Source organism: Bombina bombina, chromosome 1, assembly GCF_027579735.1.
Source record: "Bombina bombina isolate aBomBom1 chromosome 1, aBomBom1.pri, whole genome shotgun sequence".
In the NCBI taxonomy this organism is placed as follows: domain Eukaryota; kingdom Metazoa; phylum Chordata; class Amphibia; order Anura; family Bombinatoridae; genus Bombina; species Bombina bombina.
In genome coordinates, this window is record NC_069499.1 from 563,899,804 (window position 1) to 563,920,457 (window position 20,654).

The 20,654-nt window shown below is 39.7% G+C and overlaps 1 protein-coding gene across 1 annotated transcript in view; it reads right to left on the reverse strand.

Annotated features, from left to right (window-relative positions):
• UBE2G2 (ubiquitin conjugating enzyme E2 G2) overlaps positions 1 to 20,654 on the reverse strand; it is a 162,501-nt gene that overhangs the window by 115,458 nt on the left and 26,389 nt on the right. The window contains exon 2 of the mRNA XM_053698763.1: positions 171 to 206. Coding sequence (XP_053554738.1) covers positions 171 to 206 — 36 coding nt within the window. The remainder of the gene's footprint in view (positions 1 to 170; positions 207 to 20,654) is intronic.

Genomic DNA, 20,654 nt, shown 5'->3' on the forward strand with positions numbered 1-20,654 from the left:
ACATATACGATTGCTTTGAAGATAAACACAAAATGTAAAATCCTTAAGCATATAACACACATTAAAATAATCTAACAATAATTGTTGTCCTTTCTGAAAAAAAGGCTGTTTAACACATCACTAGCATTTATTCATTTAGTCCACTGATAAGTAGCAGCCTTAATTTTTACCTGCTACGATCCCTTCTGGCGGATTAAGTGTCAGCTCTGGAAAATAAAGACAGAAAAATAAATTAGAAATATGTACAGGTTGTAAACTTTTAGGTAAAAACACTCCTCTAATGATCAACATTTTTAGAATTTATTTAATATTTTTAACTGGACACAGATTCATAACACTGTATAACAGGTGTACTGGGATTTAAATAAATTCTATCCTAAATCTTAGCAACACTGTTGTGTGGCCAAAAATGACCTACTTCTGTGTTATCTCTCAGCAAGCTAGTACTATGTACTCATTTTGAAGCATGTCAAAAAGACATAATTTTTACACTTTAAAAAGGAACAGTCAACACCAAAATAGTTATTGTTTAAAAAGATAGATAACACCTTTACTACCCATTCCTCAGCTTTAAATATCTGCCTGTTTCTAAGCCACTAAAGACAGCCTCTTATCACATGCTTTTTTATTTGCTTTTCACAACAGGGGAGTGAGTGCTAGTTCATGTTACCCATATAAATAAAATTGTGCTCACGACCGCGGGTTGTGGCAGACACTGCACTAATTGGATAAAATGTCAGTAGATAATAAATAAAAAGTCATGTGATCAGGGGGCTGTCAGAAAAGGCTTAGATACAAGGTAATCACAGTGGTAAAAAGTGTCAACTTTCTAAACTTTTTACATGCACCAATGCCAATACAGAGTATGAAATTTGATAACATAAAACACTGATATATTTTATAAAAACTAATCCAGCACATGTGTAGAAATGCCGGCTACAAGAATCACTGCCAAGATTTTTCACATGACAAAATAATCCCAAAAATGTAGCAGCAAACTTGCTTAATTCCAGATGGGAGTTCTTTAGATTTGAGGCAGCGGCTTGTGACTAAGGGTGTTGTCCAAAAACAATGTCACTGTTTTCAGCAAATGTTGACAGTATAAATATCTTGTCCAAATTACAGCACAGCTTTGCATATATATACAATTATATTTGTATAAAAGCTTTCACTAGGGTAATATTTATGTAACATTGATTCATTTTGCTGCAATTGATAAGACACCAATTGACCATCAGTCCTCAAACACTGCAGGCTGTTTCCGTTGTTTTACTAATGGTTGTGTGGCATGAAACCCTGACCTTGACTCATATATGATTAATATAATGGTGTGCGTGCATTGGGCGCAATATCTTGTATGAGGTGAGATACTTTAAAAAAGGTCCATGGTATGGAGTAAGTTAACAAAAGACATCTCCACTAAACATTCATTGCTGTCAAATTTTTTATCTTTTGTCATGTCTTACTATAAAATATATATACTGTATATAGACACACACACTGTATATATATATATATATATATATATATATATATATATATAGTAATAGAATATAAATATTGTCAAATGTTGTAAAAACTGTAAAATACTATAAATTTACAGTTAATAAGACAAGTGTCAAGCATGAAGGACACAGGTGTGCCATGACAGAATTTGTACTTGGTCTGAAAAAGTTTGAGATGATATAAAGTGAGTCTTTTATTACAGGTGCTGCTACATTTTAATATATGACACTGCAGATATGCCTTACTTTATCATAGCCCACTTATGGTGGCCTTCTGCTAAGGAGCAGCATGTAACAAAGCAAAAGTGGGAAAAAGCTGCTAAAAGCCAAGTAAGATGCAAGCAATTTAGCGTTAAAAAAATAGGCCACTTCCTATATGCCCACCCTCCCTCTGGGTGCCAGTAAATGTGCATTATTGTGTCTGCTTAACTGCGTTCTCAGTATAAGGTGATTTGTCACAACCCATATTTAAATTTCATTCACATTTAACAGCCAAAAAGCAAAGACGATCCAGACAAGAGGGTTTGTATAAATATATATGTAAATAATCATGGCATTTTCAAAATCCTGGTTTTATAATAACTAAAAACATAGAAAAAAAGTATAAAAATAAACATAAGCTATTAATACACATATTGTAACTTATTGTGCATAAATGGTGAGTTGCTTTGAAATAATCCAAATGAATATAAAGACTAATTACATTTTTTTTTTCTTTCTAGATAATAGGTGGGTTTGGAACTTGAAAATTTCAAAGACTAAAGCTTACGCTTTAACCCACATCCAATTTATAATTACTATTTTGAAGTTGTGCCTTGTTTACATCCAATATTAGTGGAGGGTTTTATGTTAATGTCTTCAAACCTTTACCCTAGATCTTTGAAGTTAGAGATGTCGTGACTTGATAGGAGAGGCCAGATAAACATGTAGGACAAGGGGAATAGTCAGGTGTTTGTTCCTAAGCTGCAGGACACAAGTGCCTTACCTCTGACTCAGTGGGTAAACTACAACAGTTGAACATTTGCAAGATTTAAGTTTGTTTAATTCCAGATGGGAATTCTTTAGATTTGAGGCAGCAGCCCATGACAGTCTGCAAAATGATGGCTGACCTCAAATTAACAGAGCCTCTGAGTCAGTCTTTTAATTATATGACGTTCCATTAAATAATATGTTCCTTGTTATAAAAAGGTTTAATATGTAGAGGCTGAATGCTTCTTTTATCATACAACTACTGACTGAAATAATTAAAATTATAATGAAAACACATGACATCATAATTAACCAAATCAATGCTAACCAGTACTGTACATGTTTTTCCAGCATGCCATGTAAAGAAACCTGCAAAGATAGATTGCAAAATGTGCAGCTAACACATAGCTTGCCGTATCACTAACACTGAGTGTGTTTTGATATAAAGCACTCTAATTAGAGAAGTTCTACTTGAAAGAGGTCACGTCATAAACTCCCTGAATTCAAAACATCGTGTTAAAGCTTGTTAATCCTGTTAATCCGCTGACAGGAAGGTTCTTTGTGATTTAAAAAAGCCTAAGCCCCCTCTTTTCCGAGTATCATTTCTGTAGTAAGGCATCCACCTTAGGCAAGTGGTAGACAGTTCCACCAATCATAAACAAATAAAATAATAAGGGGTATTGAAAGGGTACAAGCCTAACACATAATTCAAAATTCTCCAGTCAAACAAATCTCTAATATTTCTGTTATCCTGTGAGGTTGATTCATTAACATTTTTGCATACTTATAATATATACTAGTAAATGAGCTAAGAATGAAATAAATTCTTATGGTTTCTCTCTTGAGTTCTTTGAGTGCTTGCTATTGCTTCCATTAAACAAGAACTAAACATTTCCTAGATTTATAAAAAAAAAAAATAGTTTAGTTTGCTTTTAATTTCTGGTTGAGCACTTTGCTTGCTTTAAGTAGCCATATGCATATGCCAGGCCCATGGAAAACACCCACTATAAAACAATTACATTTATTTGGCAGCCCGTGGCACTCTTTAACTCTGCCCCCTATTAGATTAATTCTGCACAGCAGTCCCACTCGCTCCACATATCGTAACCAATGTGCTCTCCTGATCCTTAAGAAAAAATGGGCATATGCAAAAGATACGCTGACTGTCATCTAAACCAGCGAGCTGTACGGCTAAGACTCTTATTAGAGGCCATAGTCAGGTGACCCAAAAATAAATAAAAATAGATGAAGGAGGGGGCCAATAGGAGATCTCAATATGTTGTGAAATAGATGATAAAAAAAAAGCAAGGATAGTGCGGATATGACCTTCACACTCTCAATAGGGGGCACATCAATACGAATACAATCTCAAACAAAGTAGGAACCGGAATAGAGCCCCAAGGCAGAACATGCTGTGATCTGAAAAGTCATTGCAGAAAATGCGGCATGTCTACAGAAAGAATAGGACACATGCAGGAACTCTTAGCTCTTTCGCTTTGCAGCGCTGTTCTCTTCAAACAGTGCTGTGCTCCTTCTTGTACCAAACACAGGGCTCTCAGGAACACAGCATCACCCGATTAAAGCCATTAGCACTGATAAACTCCAAAAGATAGCATAGGCTCATCCGTCATAAAGGTTCAAGAAGTGGTTAAATGTTAACATCCATTTATTAAAATATCATGAACAACTTGTTAAAACCAATTACATTGAACCATAGTAATGAGCTCAGATTAAAATTTGTGACGCATTTCTGGGCACTACCGCCATTTTCTCAGGCATATTGTACAATCATTAAAAGCACCTTTAAATAAGGACAAGCTATCTATCAGTATAAGGTCAACCCCTTTGGGGAGTATAACACAATCCAATAGTTACCCTTCGTCCTTACAAACATATCAAATCCACCTGTGCGATACGAGCCCTTATCAACCAAACACCTACATGTATCATTTGAGCAAACAGACTCGATCTAAGATAATAACCAGCTAAGCGATGCACACTGTTAAACAAGCATAAGAACAGTTTGTGATAGGATAGTAATACACACCTTCTGTGCTGAAAAGGACCAATTGAATCTATTGAAACCTCCCTCTAAGGGGTTTGGTCTAAATATCAACACTGTCATATGTAAACAAAGCAGGTCTGTGGCAATCATGCCTAAGATTTAAAGCCAACTATATCAATATGAATGGGTTAGAGATTAACCTCATTGAGATATATATAATGGCCACCTATCAGACTGAATATTACAGTGAAGTGGACTGTGAGGGTAAAAATGTAGAATCCGCTGTTATATACATCAGAAATAAACGTGTGCTTATACCAGCAGTGTGAGGATGTTTTTATATATGTGTTTGAAAATAATAAAATATAATGTTGTATTGTGCAATTATCTAATATATGTGTAATGTGCAGTTTAGTATATATTCAGTGTCAATATGCAGATGTAAAGCAATCATACAAAGATGGGTGCGAGCAGTGAGTCGTAACCATCACTAAACTTCAATCTATCCATCACTAAACTTCAATCTATCCATCATAATGTGTTGGCGACTAATTGTAAGTGAATATCCATAATATAATGAAGTGTCATGTGATATTACTAAAAACATTGATGTAAATAACCACCAATAGCTGTGCGTGGATACAGAAAACTGTCAGTTGACACGCATGGCTATTGGTTTAGAGGTGGAAATGTCACCTCATTGAAGAAGAGCGCTGTACTGTGGGCAGCTAGAGGCGTTGAGTTATCGATATAGTTCCAGCACAGATAGGGTGAGATTAACATTTTTTTTTTTAGTAAATGATGACCTAAGCTAATGTTTATTTTTAGTGATGGTAAATCCTAGCCTTTGTTATACGATTGGATTTACTATCACTTTAAGTTCCTCTCCTCCTCCCCTTGAACCCCCTTAGCATGTAAGCCTACAAGATTAGCTGTTTTGTAGATCAAATTCATGAGAGGTGATTTACAACAGTGCAACTCTTGGCAGGGCCCTCTACGCATATGTTTCCTATAAATACTACCGTTGCATATTATTCCTATGTTTATAATGCTGTGGAAACTGTTGGCGCTCTACCAACAACTGATAATAATAATTATTATTGATAATCTCAGAAAAAAATGTTTTAGCAGTCAAACGTAATGTTTCCACAACAGCATCAAAAACACAAAACTAAAAAGAGGCTAGCTTATAAAAGATCGATAATCAGTGGTAAGCAAGAATCCAAGTCAGATGTTCAACATATAGGACACACAAAGAAATATAATATATAAAATGGAACCAAGAGCTTGGGAATAAGTTAAGGAAGCATAAGAACACATATATGGTGGATTATTGAAGGAATCTTGTATATTCTACAAACACTGATATCTACTGAAGGATAATATAAAGGAGAAATTAAACTCAAGATTTAATCCTTCATAAAATGTATAACTAATGAAAATTACAATACACATTATGTATTTGACTTCTTTTCTGTATTACCTATGAAAATTGTGCTTGTTCCACTTCCTCCAAATTGGCTGGAGCTCAAATTGCTAGTAATGCCCCCACAATCTTCCCCAACTGTATATTTCATTAGGTATTTTATCATTAAAAGCAGAATCATTGTTTGCAATAGCAGTGAGGACACTAGGTGGTTTAGTTGTGGATATTATTGTAGCACAGAAAATTGCGATATGTGCTTGCTCTGTAACTTACAGGAAGTAGGCTTCCTTTCAGTACCTATAGTATGCGAAGACATTAGTATACGGAGGTGTCATATAAATAAATGCATATGAAGGTGCATATAATATTTTTTGTTTTAAATTAAAGCTTAACAACTAAATTTGTCTGTCAGTTTAAAACAATGTATCAAAATTATACTCATAAATAACCAATAAGATTCTCACAGTATAACTATGATCATTTATATTGTTTCTCAAGTAAAATAACCAGATTTGCAAAAAACATTTTTTATTTTATACTCTCCTACAGAGATTTCTGAAATATCTAAACCTTACTTTTTGTGACATTGCATAGAAACAAAACAAACCAATCTCAGAATAAAAGCAAAAACAAATGTTGCAGGGGTAATAAGAGGAAGTCAAGCAGCCAAAATAATATATTTTTAAAACTACACACTAAAATATAAATAAAGTTAAAAAAACAAAACAACAACACACTTTAGAGCAGCTGTAGTGGTACTAAAATATACATGGAAAGAGCAGGCCAAATAAATGATCAAATGGTGATAAGGTTGAAGAATTGGAAACCATTACCTCTATAAGCCACAAAAAGATAAAACTGAAGCAGAGATAGGGCGCTAGAGAACAAGAGGGTGCTTAAAGTGAATGTAAACTTTGATGAATGAAAGGCCGTTTTTTTTAAATACTATTAAAAACAGGGGCACTTTAATTAATCAAAGTTTAGAAAGTAGCCGTTTTAATTAAAAACTTACCTTTGTTTTTTTCAAAGCCAGAGCAGCTTCCCCACACCCGGAGATCCTCTCTTCACACGTCATCAATGACTAATCCAGCTTCCTCCAATCTCGGCTTTCCCCCAGGGTAGTCATTGCCTGAGGCCATGCTGTGATTGGAGGAAGCTGAATTAGTCATTGATGACGTGTGAAGAGAGGATCTCCGGGTGGGGGAAGCTGCTCTGGCTGTGAAAAAAACAAAAGGTAAGTTTTTAATCAAAACGGCTGCTTTGTAAACTTTGATGAATGAAAGTGCCCCTGTTTTTAATAGTATTTTTAAAAAAGGGCTTTTATTCATCAAAGTTTACATTCACTTTAAGGAGCACACAGCTAACAACACAGTACTGGGACAGATAATCAAACCACCCAATGTCACTGTCACTAAGAGGTCATGCTGAGTAAAATGAACCAACTGAAAGCATATGCCACAATCAAATAAACCCACAGCCTCTCAAACAGACAAAATTTTAAAATAAATAAATATAAACAGGCAAGTAGGAGGACGTATATAGGAAGAGAATGTGTCAAATTCTCCATGAAAGTTTTATTTAATCAATGTAGTAGAAAAACATAATTTATGCTTACCTGATAAATTTATTTCTCTTGTAGTGTATCCAGTCCACGGATCATCCATTACTTGTGGGATATTCTCCTTCCCAACAGGAAGTTGCAAGAGGATCACCCACAGCAGAGCTGCTATATAGCTCCTCCCCTCACTGCCATATCCAGTCATTCGACCAAAACAAGACGAGAAAGGAGAAACCATAGGGTGCAGTGGTGACTGTAGTTTAATTAAAATTTAGACCTGCCTAAAAAGGACAGGGCGGGCCGTGGACTGGATACACTACAAGAGAAATAAATTTATCAGGTAAGCATAAATTATGTTTTCTCTTGTTAAGTGTATCCAGTCCACGGATCATCCATTACTTGTGGGATACCAATACCAAAGCTAAAGTACACGGATGATGGGAGGGACAAGGCAGGAACTTAAACGGAAGGAACCACTGCCTGTAGAACCTTTCTCCCAAAAACAGCCTCCGAAGAAGCAAAAGTGTCAAATTTGTAAAATTTTGAAAAGGTGTGAAGCGAAGACCAAGTCGCAGCCTTGCAAATCTGTTCAACAGAGGCCTCATTTTTAAAGGCCCAGGTGGAAGCCACAGCTCTAGTAGAATGAGCTGTAATCCTTTCAGGGGGCTGCTGTCCAGCAGTCTCATAGGCAAAGCGTATTATGCTCCGAAGCCAAAAGGAGAGAGAGGTTGCCGAAGCTTTTTGACCTCTCCTCTGTCCAGAGTAAACGACAAACAGGGCAGATGTTTGACGAAAATCTTTAGTAGCCTGTAAGTAAAACTTCAAAGCACGGACTACGTCCAGATTATGCAAAAGACGTTCCTTCTTTGAAGAAGGATTAGGACACAATGATGGAACAACAATCTCTTGATTGATATTCCTGTTAGAAACCACCTTAGGTAAAAACCCAGGTTTGGTACGCAGAACTACCTTGTCTGAATGAAAAATCAGATAAGGAGAATCACAATGTAAGGCAGATAACTCAGAGACTCTATTAGCCGAGGAAATAGCCATCAAAAACAGAACTTTCCAAGATAAAAGTTTAATATCAATGGAATAAAGGGGTTCAAACGGAACTCCCTGAAGAACTTTAAGAACCAAGTTTAAGCTCCACGGGGGAGCAACAGTTTTAAACACAGGCTTAATCCTAACCAAAGCCTGACAAAATGCCTGGACGTCTGGAACTTCTGCCTTTTTAAAGAACTTCCTTTTAAAGAACTAGCTGATAAGCCTTTGTCCAAACCCTCTTGGAGAAAGGACAATATCCTAGGAATCCTAACCTTACTCCATGAGTAACTCTTGGATTCACACCAATAAAGATATTTACGCCATATCTTATGGTAGATTTTCCTGGTGACAGGCTTCCGAGCCTGTATTAAGGTATCAATGACTGACTCGGAGAAGCCACGCCTTAATAGAATCAAGCGTTCAATCTCCATGCAGTCAGTCTCAGAGAAATTAGATTTGGATGATTGAAAGGACCTTGTATTAGAAGGTCCTGCCTCAGAGGTAGAGTCCATGGTGGAAAAGATGACATGTCCACTAGGTCTGCATACCAGGTCCTGCGTGGCCACGCAGGCGCTATCAGAATCACCGATGCTCTCTCCTGTTTGATTTTGGCAATCAGTCGAGGGAGCAGAGGAAACGGTGGAAACACATAGGCCAGGTTGAAGAACCAAGGAGCTGCTAGAGCATCTATCAGCGTTGCTCCCGGGTCCCTGGACCTGGATCCGTAACAAGGAAGCTGGCGAGACGCCATGAGATCCAGTTCTGGTTTGCCCCAACCATGGACCAGTTGAGCAAACACCTCCGGATGGAGTTCCCACTCCCCCGGATGAAAAGTATGACGACTTAGAAAATATGCCTCCCAGTTCTCTACGCCTGGGATGTGGATCGCTGACAGGTGGCAAGAGTGAGACTCTGCCCAGCGAATTATCTTTGAGACTTCCAACATCGCTAGGGAACTCCTGGTTCCCCCTTGATGGTTGATGTAAGCCTCAGTCGTGATGTTGTCCGACTGAAATCTGATGAACCTCAGTGTTGCTAACTGAGGCCAAGCTAGAAGAGCATTAAATATTGCTCTTAACTCCAGAATATTTATTGGGAGGAGTTTCTCCTCCTGAGTCCACAATCCCTGAGCCTTCAGGGAGTTCCAGACTGCGCCCCAACCTAGAAAGCTGGCATCTGTTGTTACAATCGTCCAATCTGGCCTGCGAAAGGTCATACCCTTGGACAGATGGACCCGAGAAAGCCACCAGAGAAGAGAATCTCTGGTCTCTTGATCCAGATTTAGTAGAGGGGACAAATCTGAGTAATCCCCATTCCACTGACTTAGCATGCATAATTGCAGCGGTCTGAGATGCAGGCGCGCAAATGGCACTATGTCCATTGCCGCTACCATTAAGCCGATTACTTCCATGCACTGAGCCACTGACGGGCGTGGAATGGAATGAAGGACACGGCAAGCATTTAGAAGTTTTGATAACCTGGACTCCGTCAGGTAAATTTTCATCTCTACAGAATCTATAAGAGTCCCTAGGAAGGAGACTCTTGTGAGTGGTGATAGAGAACTCTTTTCCACGTTCACTTTCCACCCATGCAAACTCAGAAATGCCAGAACTATCTCTGTATGAGAATTGGCAATTTGAAAGCTTGACGCCTGTATCAGGATGTCGTCTAGATACGGAGCCACCGCTATGCCTCGCGGTCTTAGAACCGCCAGAAGTGAGCCCAGAACATTTGTAAAAATTCTCGGGGCAGTGGAAAACCCGAAGGGAAGAGCTACAAATTGGTAATGCCTGTCTAGAAAGGCAAACCTTAGGAACCGATGATGATCTTTGTGAATCGGTATGTGAAGGTAGGCATCCTTTAAGTCCACTGTGGTCATGTACTGACCCGCTTGGATCATGGGTAGGATGGTCCGAATAGTTTCCATTTTGAATGATGGAACTCTGAGGAATTTGTTTAAGATCTTTAGATCCAAGATTGGTCTGAAGGTTCCCTCTTTCTTGGGAACCACAAACAGATTTGAATAAAATCCCTGTCCTTGTTCCGTCCGCGGAACTGGATGGATCACTCCCATTACTAGGAGGTCTTGCACACAGCTTAGGAATGCCTCTTTCTTTATCTGGTTTGCTGATAACCTTGAAAGATGAAATCTCCCTTGTGGAGGAGAAGCTTTGAAGTCCAGAAGATATCCCTGAGATATGATCTCCAACGCCCAGGGATCCTTAACATCTCTTGCCCACGCCTGGGCGAAGAGAAAAAGTCTGCCCCCCACTAGATCCGTTTCCGGATAGGGGGCTGTTCCTTCATGCTGTCTTGGGGGCAGCAGCAGGCTTTCTGGCCTGCTTGCCCTTGTTCAAGGACTGGTTAGGTTTCCAGGCCTGTCTGGAATGAGCAACAGTTCCCTCTTGTTTTGAAGCGGAGGAAGCTGATGCTGCTCCTGCCTTGAAAATTCGAAAGGCACGAAAATTAGACTGTTTGGCCTTTGATTTGTCCCTGTCCTGGGGAAGGGTATGACCCTTGCCTCCAGTAATGTCAGCAATAATTTCCTTCAAGCCAGGCCCGAATAAGGTCTGCCCCTTGAAAGGAATGTTGAGTAATTTATACTTTGAAGTCACGTCAGCTGACCAGGATTTAAGCCATAGCGCCCTACGCGCCTGGATGGTGAATCCGGAATTCTTAGCCATTAGTTTAGTCAAATGAACAATGGCATCAGAAACAAATGAGTTAGCTAGCTTAAGCGTTCTAAGCTTGTCAATAATTTCATTCAATGGAGCTGTCTGGATGGCCTCTTCCAGGGCCTCAAACCAGAATGCCGCCGCAGCAGTGACAGGCGCAATGCATGCAAGGAAATGTAAAATAAAACCTTGTTGAATAAACATTTTCTTAAGATAACCCTCCAATTTTTTATCCATTGGATCTGAAAAAGCAAAACTGTCCTCAACCGGGATAGTGGTACGCTTTGCTAAAGTAGAAACTGCTCCCTCCACCTTAGGGACCGTCTGCCATAAGTCCCGTGTAGTGGCGTCTATTGGAAACATTTTTCTAAATATTGGAGGTGGGGAAAAGGGCACACCGGGTCTATCCCACTCCTTGCTAATAATTTCTGTAAGCCATTTAGGTATTGGAAAAACGTCAGTACACACCGGCACCGCATAGTATCTATCCAGCCTACACAATTTCTCTGGAATTGCAACTGTGTTACAGTCATTCAGAGCAGCTAATACCTCCCCAAGCAATACACGGAGGTTCTCAAGCTTAAATTTAAAATTAGAAATCTCTGAATCAGGTTTCCCCGAGTCAGAGATGTCACCCACAGACTGAAGCTCTCCGTCCTCATATTCTGCATACTGTGACGCAGTATCAGACATGGCTCTAACAGCATTTGCGCGCTCTGTATCTCTCCTAACCCCAGAGCTATCGCGCTTGCCTCTTAATTCAGGCAATCTAGATAATACCTCTGACAGGGTATTATTCATGATTGCAGCCATGTACTGCAAGGTAATCGCTATGGGCGTCGTTGATGTAATTGGCGCCATATTAGCGTGCTTCCCCTGAGCGGGAGGCGAAGGGTCTGACATGTGGGGAGAGTTAGTCGGCATAACTTCCCCCTCGACAGAACCCTCTGGTGATAATTCTTTTATAGATAAAGACTGATCTTTACTGTTTAAGGTGAAATCAATACATTTAGTACACATTCTCCTATGGGGCTCCACCATGGCTTTCAAACATAATGAACAAGTAGGTTCCTCTGTGTCAGACATGTTTAAACAGACTAGCAATGAGACTAGCAAGCTTGGAAAACACTTTAAAACAAGTTTACAAGCAATATAAAAAACATTACTGCGCCTTTAAGAAACACAAATTTTCCAAAATTTTTAAATAACAGTGAAAAAATGCAGTTACACTAACGAAATTTTTAGTTAGCAGAGCATTGCACCCACTTGCAAATGGATGATTAACCCCTTAATACCAAAAACGGAATAACAAATGACAAAAACGTTTTTTAAACAGTCACAACAACTGCCACAGCTCTACTGTGGCTTTTTACCTCCCTCAATACGACTTTTGAAGCCTTTTGAGCCCTTCAGAGAAGTCCTGGATCATGCAGGAAGAAGCTGGATGTCTGTGTCTGTAATTTTTGCTGTGCAAAAAAACGATAAAATAGGCCCCTCCCACTCATATTACAACAGTGGGAAGCCTCAGGGAACTGTTTCTAGGCAAAATTCAAGCCAGCCATGTGGAAAAAACTAGGCCCCAATAAGTTTTATCACCAAACATATGTAAAAAACGATTAAACATGCCAGCAAACGTTTTAAAATACACTTTTATAAGAGTATGTATCTCTATTAATAAGTCTGATACCAGTCGCTATCACTGCATTTAAGGCTTTACTTACATTACTTCGGTATCAGCAGCATTTTCTAGCAAATTCCATCCCTAGAAAAATATTTTAACTGCACATACCTTATTACAGGAAAACCTGCACGCTATTCCCCCTCTGAAGTTACCTCACTCCTCAGAATATGTGAGAACAGCAAAGGATCTTAGTTACTTCTGCTAAGATCATAGAAAACGCAGGCAGATTCTTCTTCTAAATACTGCCTGAGATAAACAGTACACTCTGGTACCATTTAAAAATAACAAACTTTTGATTGAAGAAATAAACTAAGTATAAAACACCACAGTCCTCTTACGACCTCCATATTTGTTGAGAGTTGCAAGAGAATGACTGGATATGGCAGTGAGGGGAGGAGCTATATAGCAGCTCTGCTGTGGGTGATCCTCTTGCAACTTCTTGTTGGGAAGGAGAATATCCCACAAGTAATGGATGATCCGTGGACTGGATACACTTAACAAGAGAAACATAAATTATGGTTACCTGATAATTTCATTTCCATCTGTATGGGAAGAGTCCACAGCTGCATTCCTTACTTGTTGGAAATACTGAACCTGGCCACCAGGAGGAGGCAAAGATACCTCAGACAAAGGCTTAAATACCTCCCCCCACTTCCTTATAGCCCCAGTCATTCTGTTGAGGGAACAAGGAAAAGTAGGAGAAATATCAGGGTGAAAAAAGGTGCCAGAAGAAAAAATTTCAAATTTAGGGCCGCCCATCGGAGAACACGGGCGGGAGCTGTGGACTCTTCCCATACAGATGGAAATGAAATTATCAGGTAAGCATAATTTAGGTTTTCCATATTAATAGCAAAAACATCAAACTAGTAAAATTTTGGAAAAAGTATGTAAGGAGAACCAGATAGCCGCCTTACAAATCTGATCCATAGAGGTCTCATTTTTGAAGGCCCAAGAGGAACCACTGCTCTCATAGAATGAGCCGTAATCCTCAGAGGAGGCTTATGTCCCGCCGTTTCTATGCTAAACAGATGACACTCCTCAGACAAAAAGATAAGGAAGTCGAAGAGGCTCTGACACCTACGCTTCCCGGAAAAGAGAATGAACAGAGAAAGAGATTTGTCTAAATTCCTTTGTGGCCCGAAGATAGAACTTCAAGGCACAAACCACATCCAGAAATACGTTGTAAACGTTCCTTCGACGAAGGAGGATTAAGACATAAGAAAGGAACCACAATCTCTTGATTGATGTTGCGATTTGGCACAACCTTAGGAAGAAAACCTAACTTGGTTCGTAGAACAGCCTTATCGGCATGAAACACCAGATAAGGAGGCACGCATTGCAAGGCAGCAATCTCAGAGACTGCGCGCAGAAGCAATAGCTAGTAGAAAAATAACCTTCCAAGACAACAATTTAAATGTCTACTTCATGCATAGGCTCCAAAAGAGCCATTGCAAAACATTAAGGACAAGATTTAAACTCCAAGGAGGAGCCTTAGATCTAAACACAGGTCTGATCCCAGCAGAGCCTTAACAAATTGCTGCACACCTGGAAGCTCTGCAAATCTCTTGTGCAGTAACACAGACAAGGCCGAAAACTGTCCCTTCAGGGGACTTGCAGAAAAGCCCTTCTCCAGTTTATCCTGGAGAACAGAATAAGTAGGTCCTCCACACCTTATGATAGATGCAACGAGCAACCAGCTTATGAGACGAGCTTGAATGAGAGTAAAATTAACTCTTTCAGAAAACCCTCTCTTGGCTAGGACTAAGCTTTCAATCTCCACACAGTCAGCCTAAGAGAATCTAGACATTGATGAACAAAGAGACCCTGGTCAGCAGATCCCTGCGACAAGGTAACTTCCACGGAGGAGATGATGACATCCTTACTAAGAAGTGGTAACGGTCAGAAAGGATAAATAAGATTGAACCTCGAAAGCACCGCTAATGCATCTGTTAGCTCCGCCTGAGGATCCTTGTACCTCGACCCCCTATCTGGGTAGCTTGTAATTGAGACGTTATAAGATCTTTCTCTTGCAAATCTCTGCAAAAAAAATCAGGATAGAGAGACCATTTTCACAGATGAAAGGATTGTCTGCTAAGGAAATCTGCTTCCCAGTTGTCCACACCCAGAATGTTGATCGCTGACAGCGAAAAAATGCGGGTCTCCCCCACACCAGAATCCGAGATACTTCCCTCATAGCTAGGGAGCTTCTAGTTCCCCCCTGATGGTTGATGTAAGCCACTGAGGATATATTGTTTGATTGGAATCTGATTAACTGGGACGAACCCAGCAGAGGTCAAGCCTTCAGAGCATTGTATATTGCCCGAAGATCCAAAAAGAGATCAGGAGCTTTACCTCCTAAGACCAGGTGCCCTGTGGCTTCCTGGCACCCCAAACGGCTCCCCATCCTAACAAACTCATAACCGTAGTCACAACCACCCAGGATGGTCTTGAGACTGACGTCCCTCAGGACAAGTGATCTGGACAAAACCACCAAGAGAGCGATTCTCCCGATTGGTTGTCCAGAGAAATCTGTTGAGACAGATCCGAATGATCGCCGTTCCACTAGTTCAGCATGCACAGTTGCAACAGTCTGAGGTGAAACCTGCCAAAAGGAAATTATGTCCAAGCTGGACACCATGAGACCAATCACCTCCATACACCGAGCCACAAATGGCCTTAATGAGATCTGGAGGGCAAGACATGTTGAAGCTAGCTTGCAACATTTCTGGTCTGTTAGAAATATTCTCATGTCTATGGAGACTATTATAGTACCCAATAATTCTACCCTGGTACTAGCTAGACCAAACGGAAAAGCAATAAACTGGAGATGCTGGTCCAGGAATCTATCATGGTCATGAACTACCCCTCTCAAACGAGGGGAAGAAATTACCTTATTGTCTCCCTCTTAAACGAAAGGAAATTTAAAAACCTGCTTAAGCACTTTAGGTCCAGAATCCTCCCCCCCGATCACATCCTATAAGGAGTCACACAAGAAGGTAGTTTCTCCAGTAACCGCGGCAACAGCCGCCACCAGTTGAAATAAATATCCCGTATGTTGAAAACATCTTTCTTAACAGAATTTCCATCTTTTATCCAAGGGCTCTTCAAACGAAGAACTACCCTCAAGAGGGATAGTAGTACATTTAACAAGGGTGAAGATAATGCCATCCCATTTAGGGACGAAACCTCACAACTCCATTGAGAGTCCAGGCCCGGGGCCAAGGGAGAAGAGGGGGAAAAGTAATTCAATCCTGTCCCATTCATTCTTAATAATGTTCGCCATCTAACAGGAGCCGGGAAGAATAAGGTACCACCCTGTCCTCAAACTCTATCCAATTTAGGAATTAAAGGTTCATCAGGCAATTCGACCTCTGGAACCTCTGAATTCACCAAAAACTTCCTTTAGAAGAAAGCGCAAATTTCTAAACTAAAGTCTGGTTCCTCCACAGCCGGATGTTTAGAGGCAGCAGACTCCGACCCAGAATGTTCATACTCTGAAGTCTCAGAAAGAACTTCATCTTCGGATAACCCACAGTTAAATCCAATAAATTATCTGATGTACTCTGGGAAAGAGTGCAATATGTAACCTTTCGCTTGTGCTTAGCAGAGGGCAAGGTAAAGCATTAAAGGTTAAATGGTTTCGCAGAAAGACTCTCACTGCATCTTCGGACTCCAACTTTCATCCATGCTCTCACTGAGAGGCTGACAGGACTACTTAAAACTCCAGTCCCATCTCCAAGAGTACTACCTTTCATAAGAGACTACTCCGAAATCTTCTAACACTTCTCTGCCAACCTCCTGTGATGAAAGGCAAAGAATGACTGGAAGTGGGGGAGGTATTTAAAGGGACACTGAACCCAATTTTTTTCTTTAGTGATTCAGATAGAGCATGCAATTTTAAGCAACTTTCTAATTTACTCCTATTATCAAATGCTCTTCATTCTCTTGGTATCTTTATTTGAAATGCAAGAATGTAAGTTTAGATGCCGGCCCATTTTTGGTGAACACACTGTGTTGTTGTTGCTGATTGGTGGATAAATTCACCCACCAATAAACAAGTGCTTTCCATGGTTCTGAACCAAAACAATAGCTTAGATGCCTTCTTTTTCAAATAAAGAAAATTGCATGCTCTATCTGAATCACAAAAGAAAAAAATTTGGGTTCAGTGTCCCTTTAAGCATTTGGCTGGGGTGTCTTTGCCTCCTCCTGGTGGCCAGGTTCAGCTTTTCCCACAAGTTATGAATGCAGCTGTGGACTCTTCCCATATTAAGATGGAAATCTATACAAGCACAGCACTGGTAACACATATCACAAGAATAGAAGAGCAATATACACACACAAGCATACACAGAAAAGGGCTTTTCTTTGCCTATCTTTATTACATTTTGTAGAACCCATGGATAATAGTCTAATATTATTACTTTTAAGGGCATAGAAATTGTATTTTAAAGATAATCAATTAAGTATTGCTTTTTCAGCAGAAATTATTTTTGCTCCAAGGAATACATTAAACTTGTAACCTTGCAGCTGATGGGGTTGACTTTATGTTTTATCTCATTACTTACGATTCGTTATAGATTTGTTCTTTACTAAAATACAGTGTAAACAAATTACTAGAAAATGCACAGGTGCTAATTATGAGCATCCCCAGTAATTGAAAGGTGTTAATAAAAATTATCTATATTTTTTTTCAAATTGATGTTTCAAGCTTTTAGCTTGCAATGAGGTAAAATGTGCATCTAAGAAACCTCATGTTTTTTTTGTATATTCGACTTTGCCAAAAATAAATCTTTAGGTGTTAGCCTTTGAGAGCTAGTCTATCAGGGTTTGTAACGGCATAATAGAAATAATAAATCGAAGATGGAAATGGAATAGGCATATTAGAGGGATGAAGAATGGGAGACAAACCGGAAAGACAAAAAATTCAAGCTATTTAAAGTGAATGTAAAGTTTAATGAATAAGTGCATCCACGCTGGACGCTAAAAGGGAGTACAAGACAATTGGAGGAAGCCGGATTCGTCATCGATCTGCTAATTACAGCAGGAGCTGCGGGTGGAGGATCGCCGGATTGCTTTCCATAAAACAAAAAGCTAAGTATTTTTAAAGAGATGCTTCATTGTAAAGTTTAATGAATGAAAGTGCCCCTGTTTTTAAGAGTATTTTTAAAAACTGGGTACTTATTCATTAAACTTTATATTCACTTTAAGAATCAAAATTGCCAAAAAAATTATTTAATACTTCTCTTGATCAAACAATGATGACTTATACAAGTACAGAGCAGTTTACATAAATAACAAAACAGATTAAAAGGACCACTTAATTGCACAATTAACAAGTAAATAATAAAAAGACAATGCAATAGCACTTACTCTAAATTTCAAATAAGCAGTCAATTTTTTTTTTACAAATTTATTTTTTCTCTCCCTTTTTCATGTGACAGACATCAGCCAATCACAGACTATAGTATATGTATACCATGTGAGCTTGTGCACATGCTCAGTAGAATCTTCTTCCCCAGAAAATGTGTCTATAAAAATACTGTGCAAGATTTGATAATGGAAGTAAATTGGAAAGTGTCTTAAAAATGCATGCTCTTTCTGAATCATAAAAGTTTATTTGACTTAAGTGTTCCTTTAAAATCAGACAAGGAAACATACTTGCGTCCTAAATTTTCTGTCTGACATTTTTTTTTCCATTTATACAGTATCTATATTACACACATGTAGACATATTTTTGCTGTGATTAAAACAATGACATAATTGGACAGCTATTTAAAGTAATAGTCTAGTCAAAATTAACTTTTCATGATTCAGATAAAGAATGCAATTTTAATCAACTATTTTGCTTCGTTCTCTTGGTATCTTTGTTTGAAAAAACAAAATTTATGCTTACCTGATAAATTTCTCTCTCTTATGGTGTATCCAGTCCACGGGTTCATCCATTACTTGTGGGATATTCTCCTTCCCAACAGGAAGCTGCAAGAGGACACCCACAGCAGAGCTGTCTATATAGCTCCTCCCCTAACTGCCACCCCCAGTCATTCGACCGAAGACAAGCAAGAAAAAGGAGAAACTATAGGGTGCAGTGGTGACTGTAGTTTAAAAATAAAAAACACCTGCCTTAAAGTGACAGGGCGGGCCGTGGACTGGATACACCATAAGAGAAAGAAATTTATCAGGTAAGCATAAATTTTGTTTTCTCTTGTAAGGTGTATCCAGTCCACGGGTTCATCCATTACTTGTGGGATACCAATACTAAAGCTTTAGGACACGGATGAAGGGAGGGACAAGGCAGGCACTTAAACGGAAGGCACCACTGCCTGCAAGACCTTTCTCCCAAAAATAGCCTCTGAGGAAGCAAAAGTATCAAATTTGTAGAATTTAGAAAAAGTATGAAGCGAAGACCAAGTCGCCACCTTACAAATCTGTTCAACAGAGGCCTCATGTTTAAAAGCCCATGTGGAAGCTACCGCTCTAGTAGAATGAGCTGTAATTCTTTGAGGAGGCTGCTGGCCAGCAGTCTCATAAGCTAAACGGATTATGCTTCTCAGCCAAAAAGAAAGAGAAGTTGCCGAAGCCTTCTGGCCTCTCCTCTTTCCAGAGTAGACGACAAACAATGCAGATGTTTGACGAAAATCCTTAGTAGCTTGCAAATAAAACTTTAAAGCACGAACCACGTCAAGATTGTGTAACAGACGTTTCTTCTTTGACGAAGGATTAGGACACAGTGACGGAACAACAATTTCCTGATTGATATTCCTATTAGATACTACCTTAGGAAGAAACCCAGGTTTGGTACGCAAAACTACCTTATCTGCATGGAAGATCAGATAATGAGAATCACACTGCAAGGCAGATAACTCTGAAACTCTTCGAGCCAAAGAGATAGCTACTAAAAACAGAACTTTCCAAGATAAAAGCTTGATATCTATGGAATGCAGAGGTTCAAACGGAACCCCTTGAAGAACTTTAAGAACTAAATTTAAACTCCATGGCGGAGCAACAGGTTTAAACACAGGCCTGATTCTAACCAAAGCCTGACAAAACGCCTGAACGTCTGGAACATCATCCAGGCGCTTGTGCAAGAGAATAGACAGAGCAGAAATCCTTCTTGGAGAAAAGATAGCATCCTAGGAATCCTGACCTTACTCCACGAGTAACCCTTGGATTCACACCAATGAAGATATTTACACCATATCTTATGATAGATTTTCCTGGTGACAGGCTTTCGCGCCTGTATTAAGGTATCAATGACCGACTCGGAGAAACCACGTTTTGATAAAAACAAGCGTTCAATCTCCAAGCAGTCAGACGCAGAGAAATTAGATATGGATGCTTGAATAGACCTTGGAGTAGAAGATCCTGCCTCAGCGGCAGAGTCCATGGTGGAGAGGATGACATGTCCACCAGATCCGCATACCAAGTCCTGCGTGGCCACGCAGGCGCTATCAAAATCACTGAAGCTCTCTCCTGCTTGATCTTGGCAATCAGACGAGGGAGGAGAGGAAATGGTGGAAACACATAAGCCAGGTTGAAGGACCAGGGAACTGCTAGAGCATCTATCAGCGCTGCCTGGGGATCCCTTGACCTGGACCCGTAACAAGGAAGCTTGGCGTTCTGACGAGACGCCATCAGATCCAGTTCTGGTTTGCCCCAAAGTTGAATCAGCTGGGCAAATACCTCCGGATGGAGCTCCCACTCCCCCGTATGAAAAGTCTGCCGACTTACAAAATCCGCCTCCCAGTTCTCTACTCCTGGGATATGGATAGCTGAGAGATGGCAAGAGT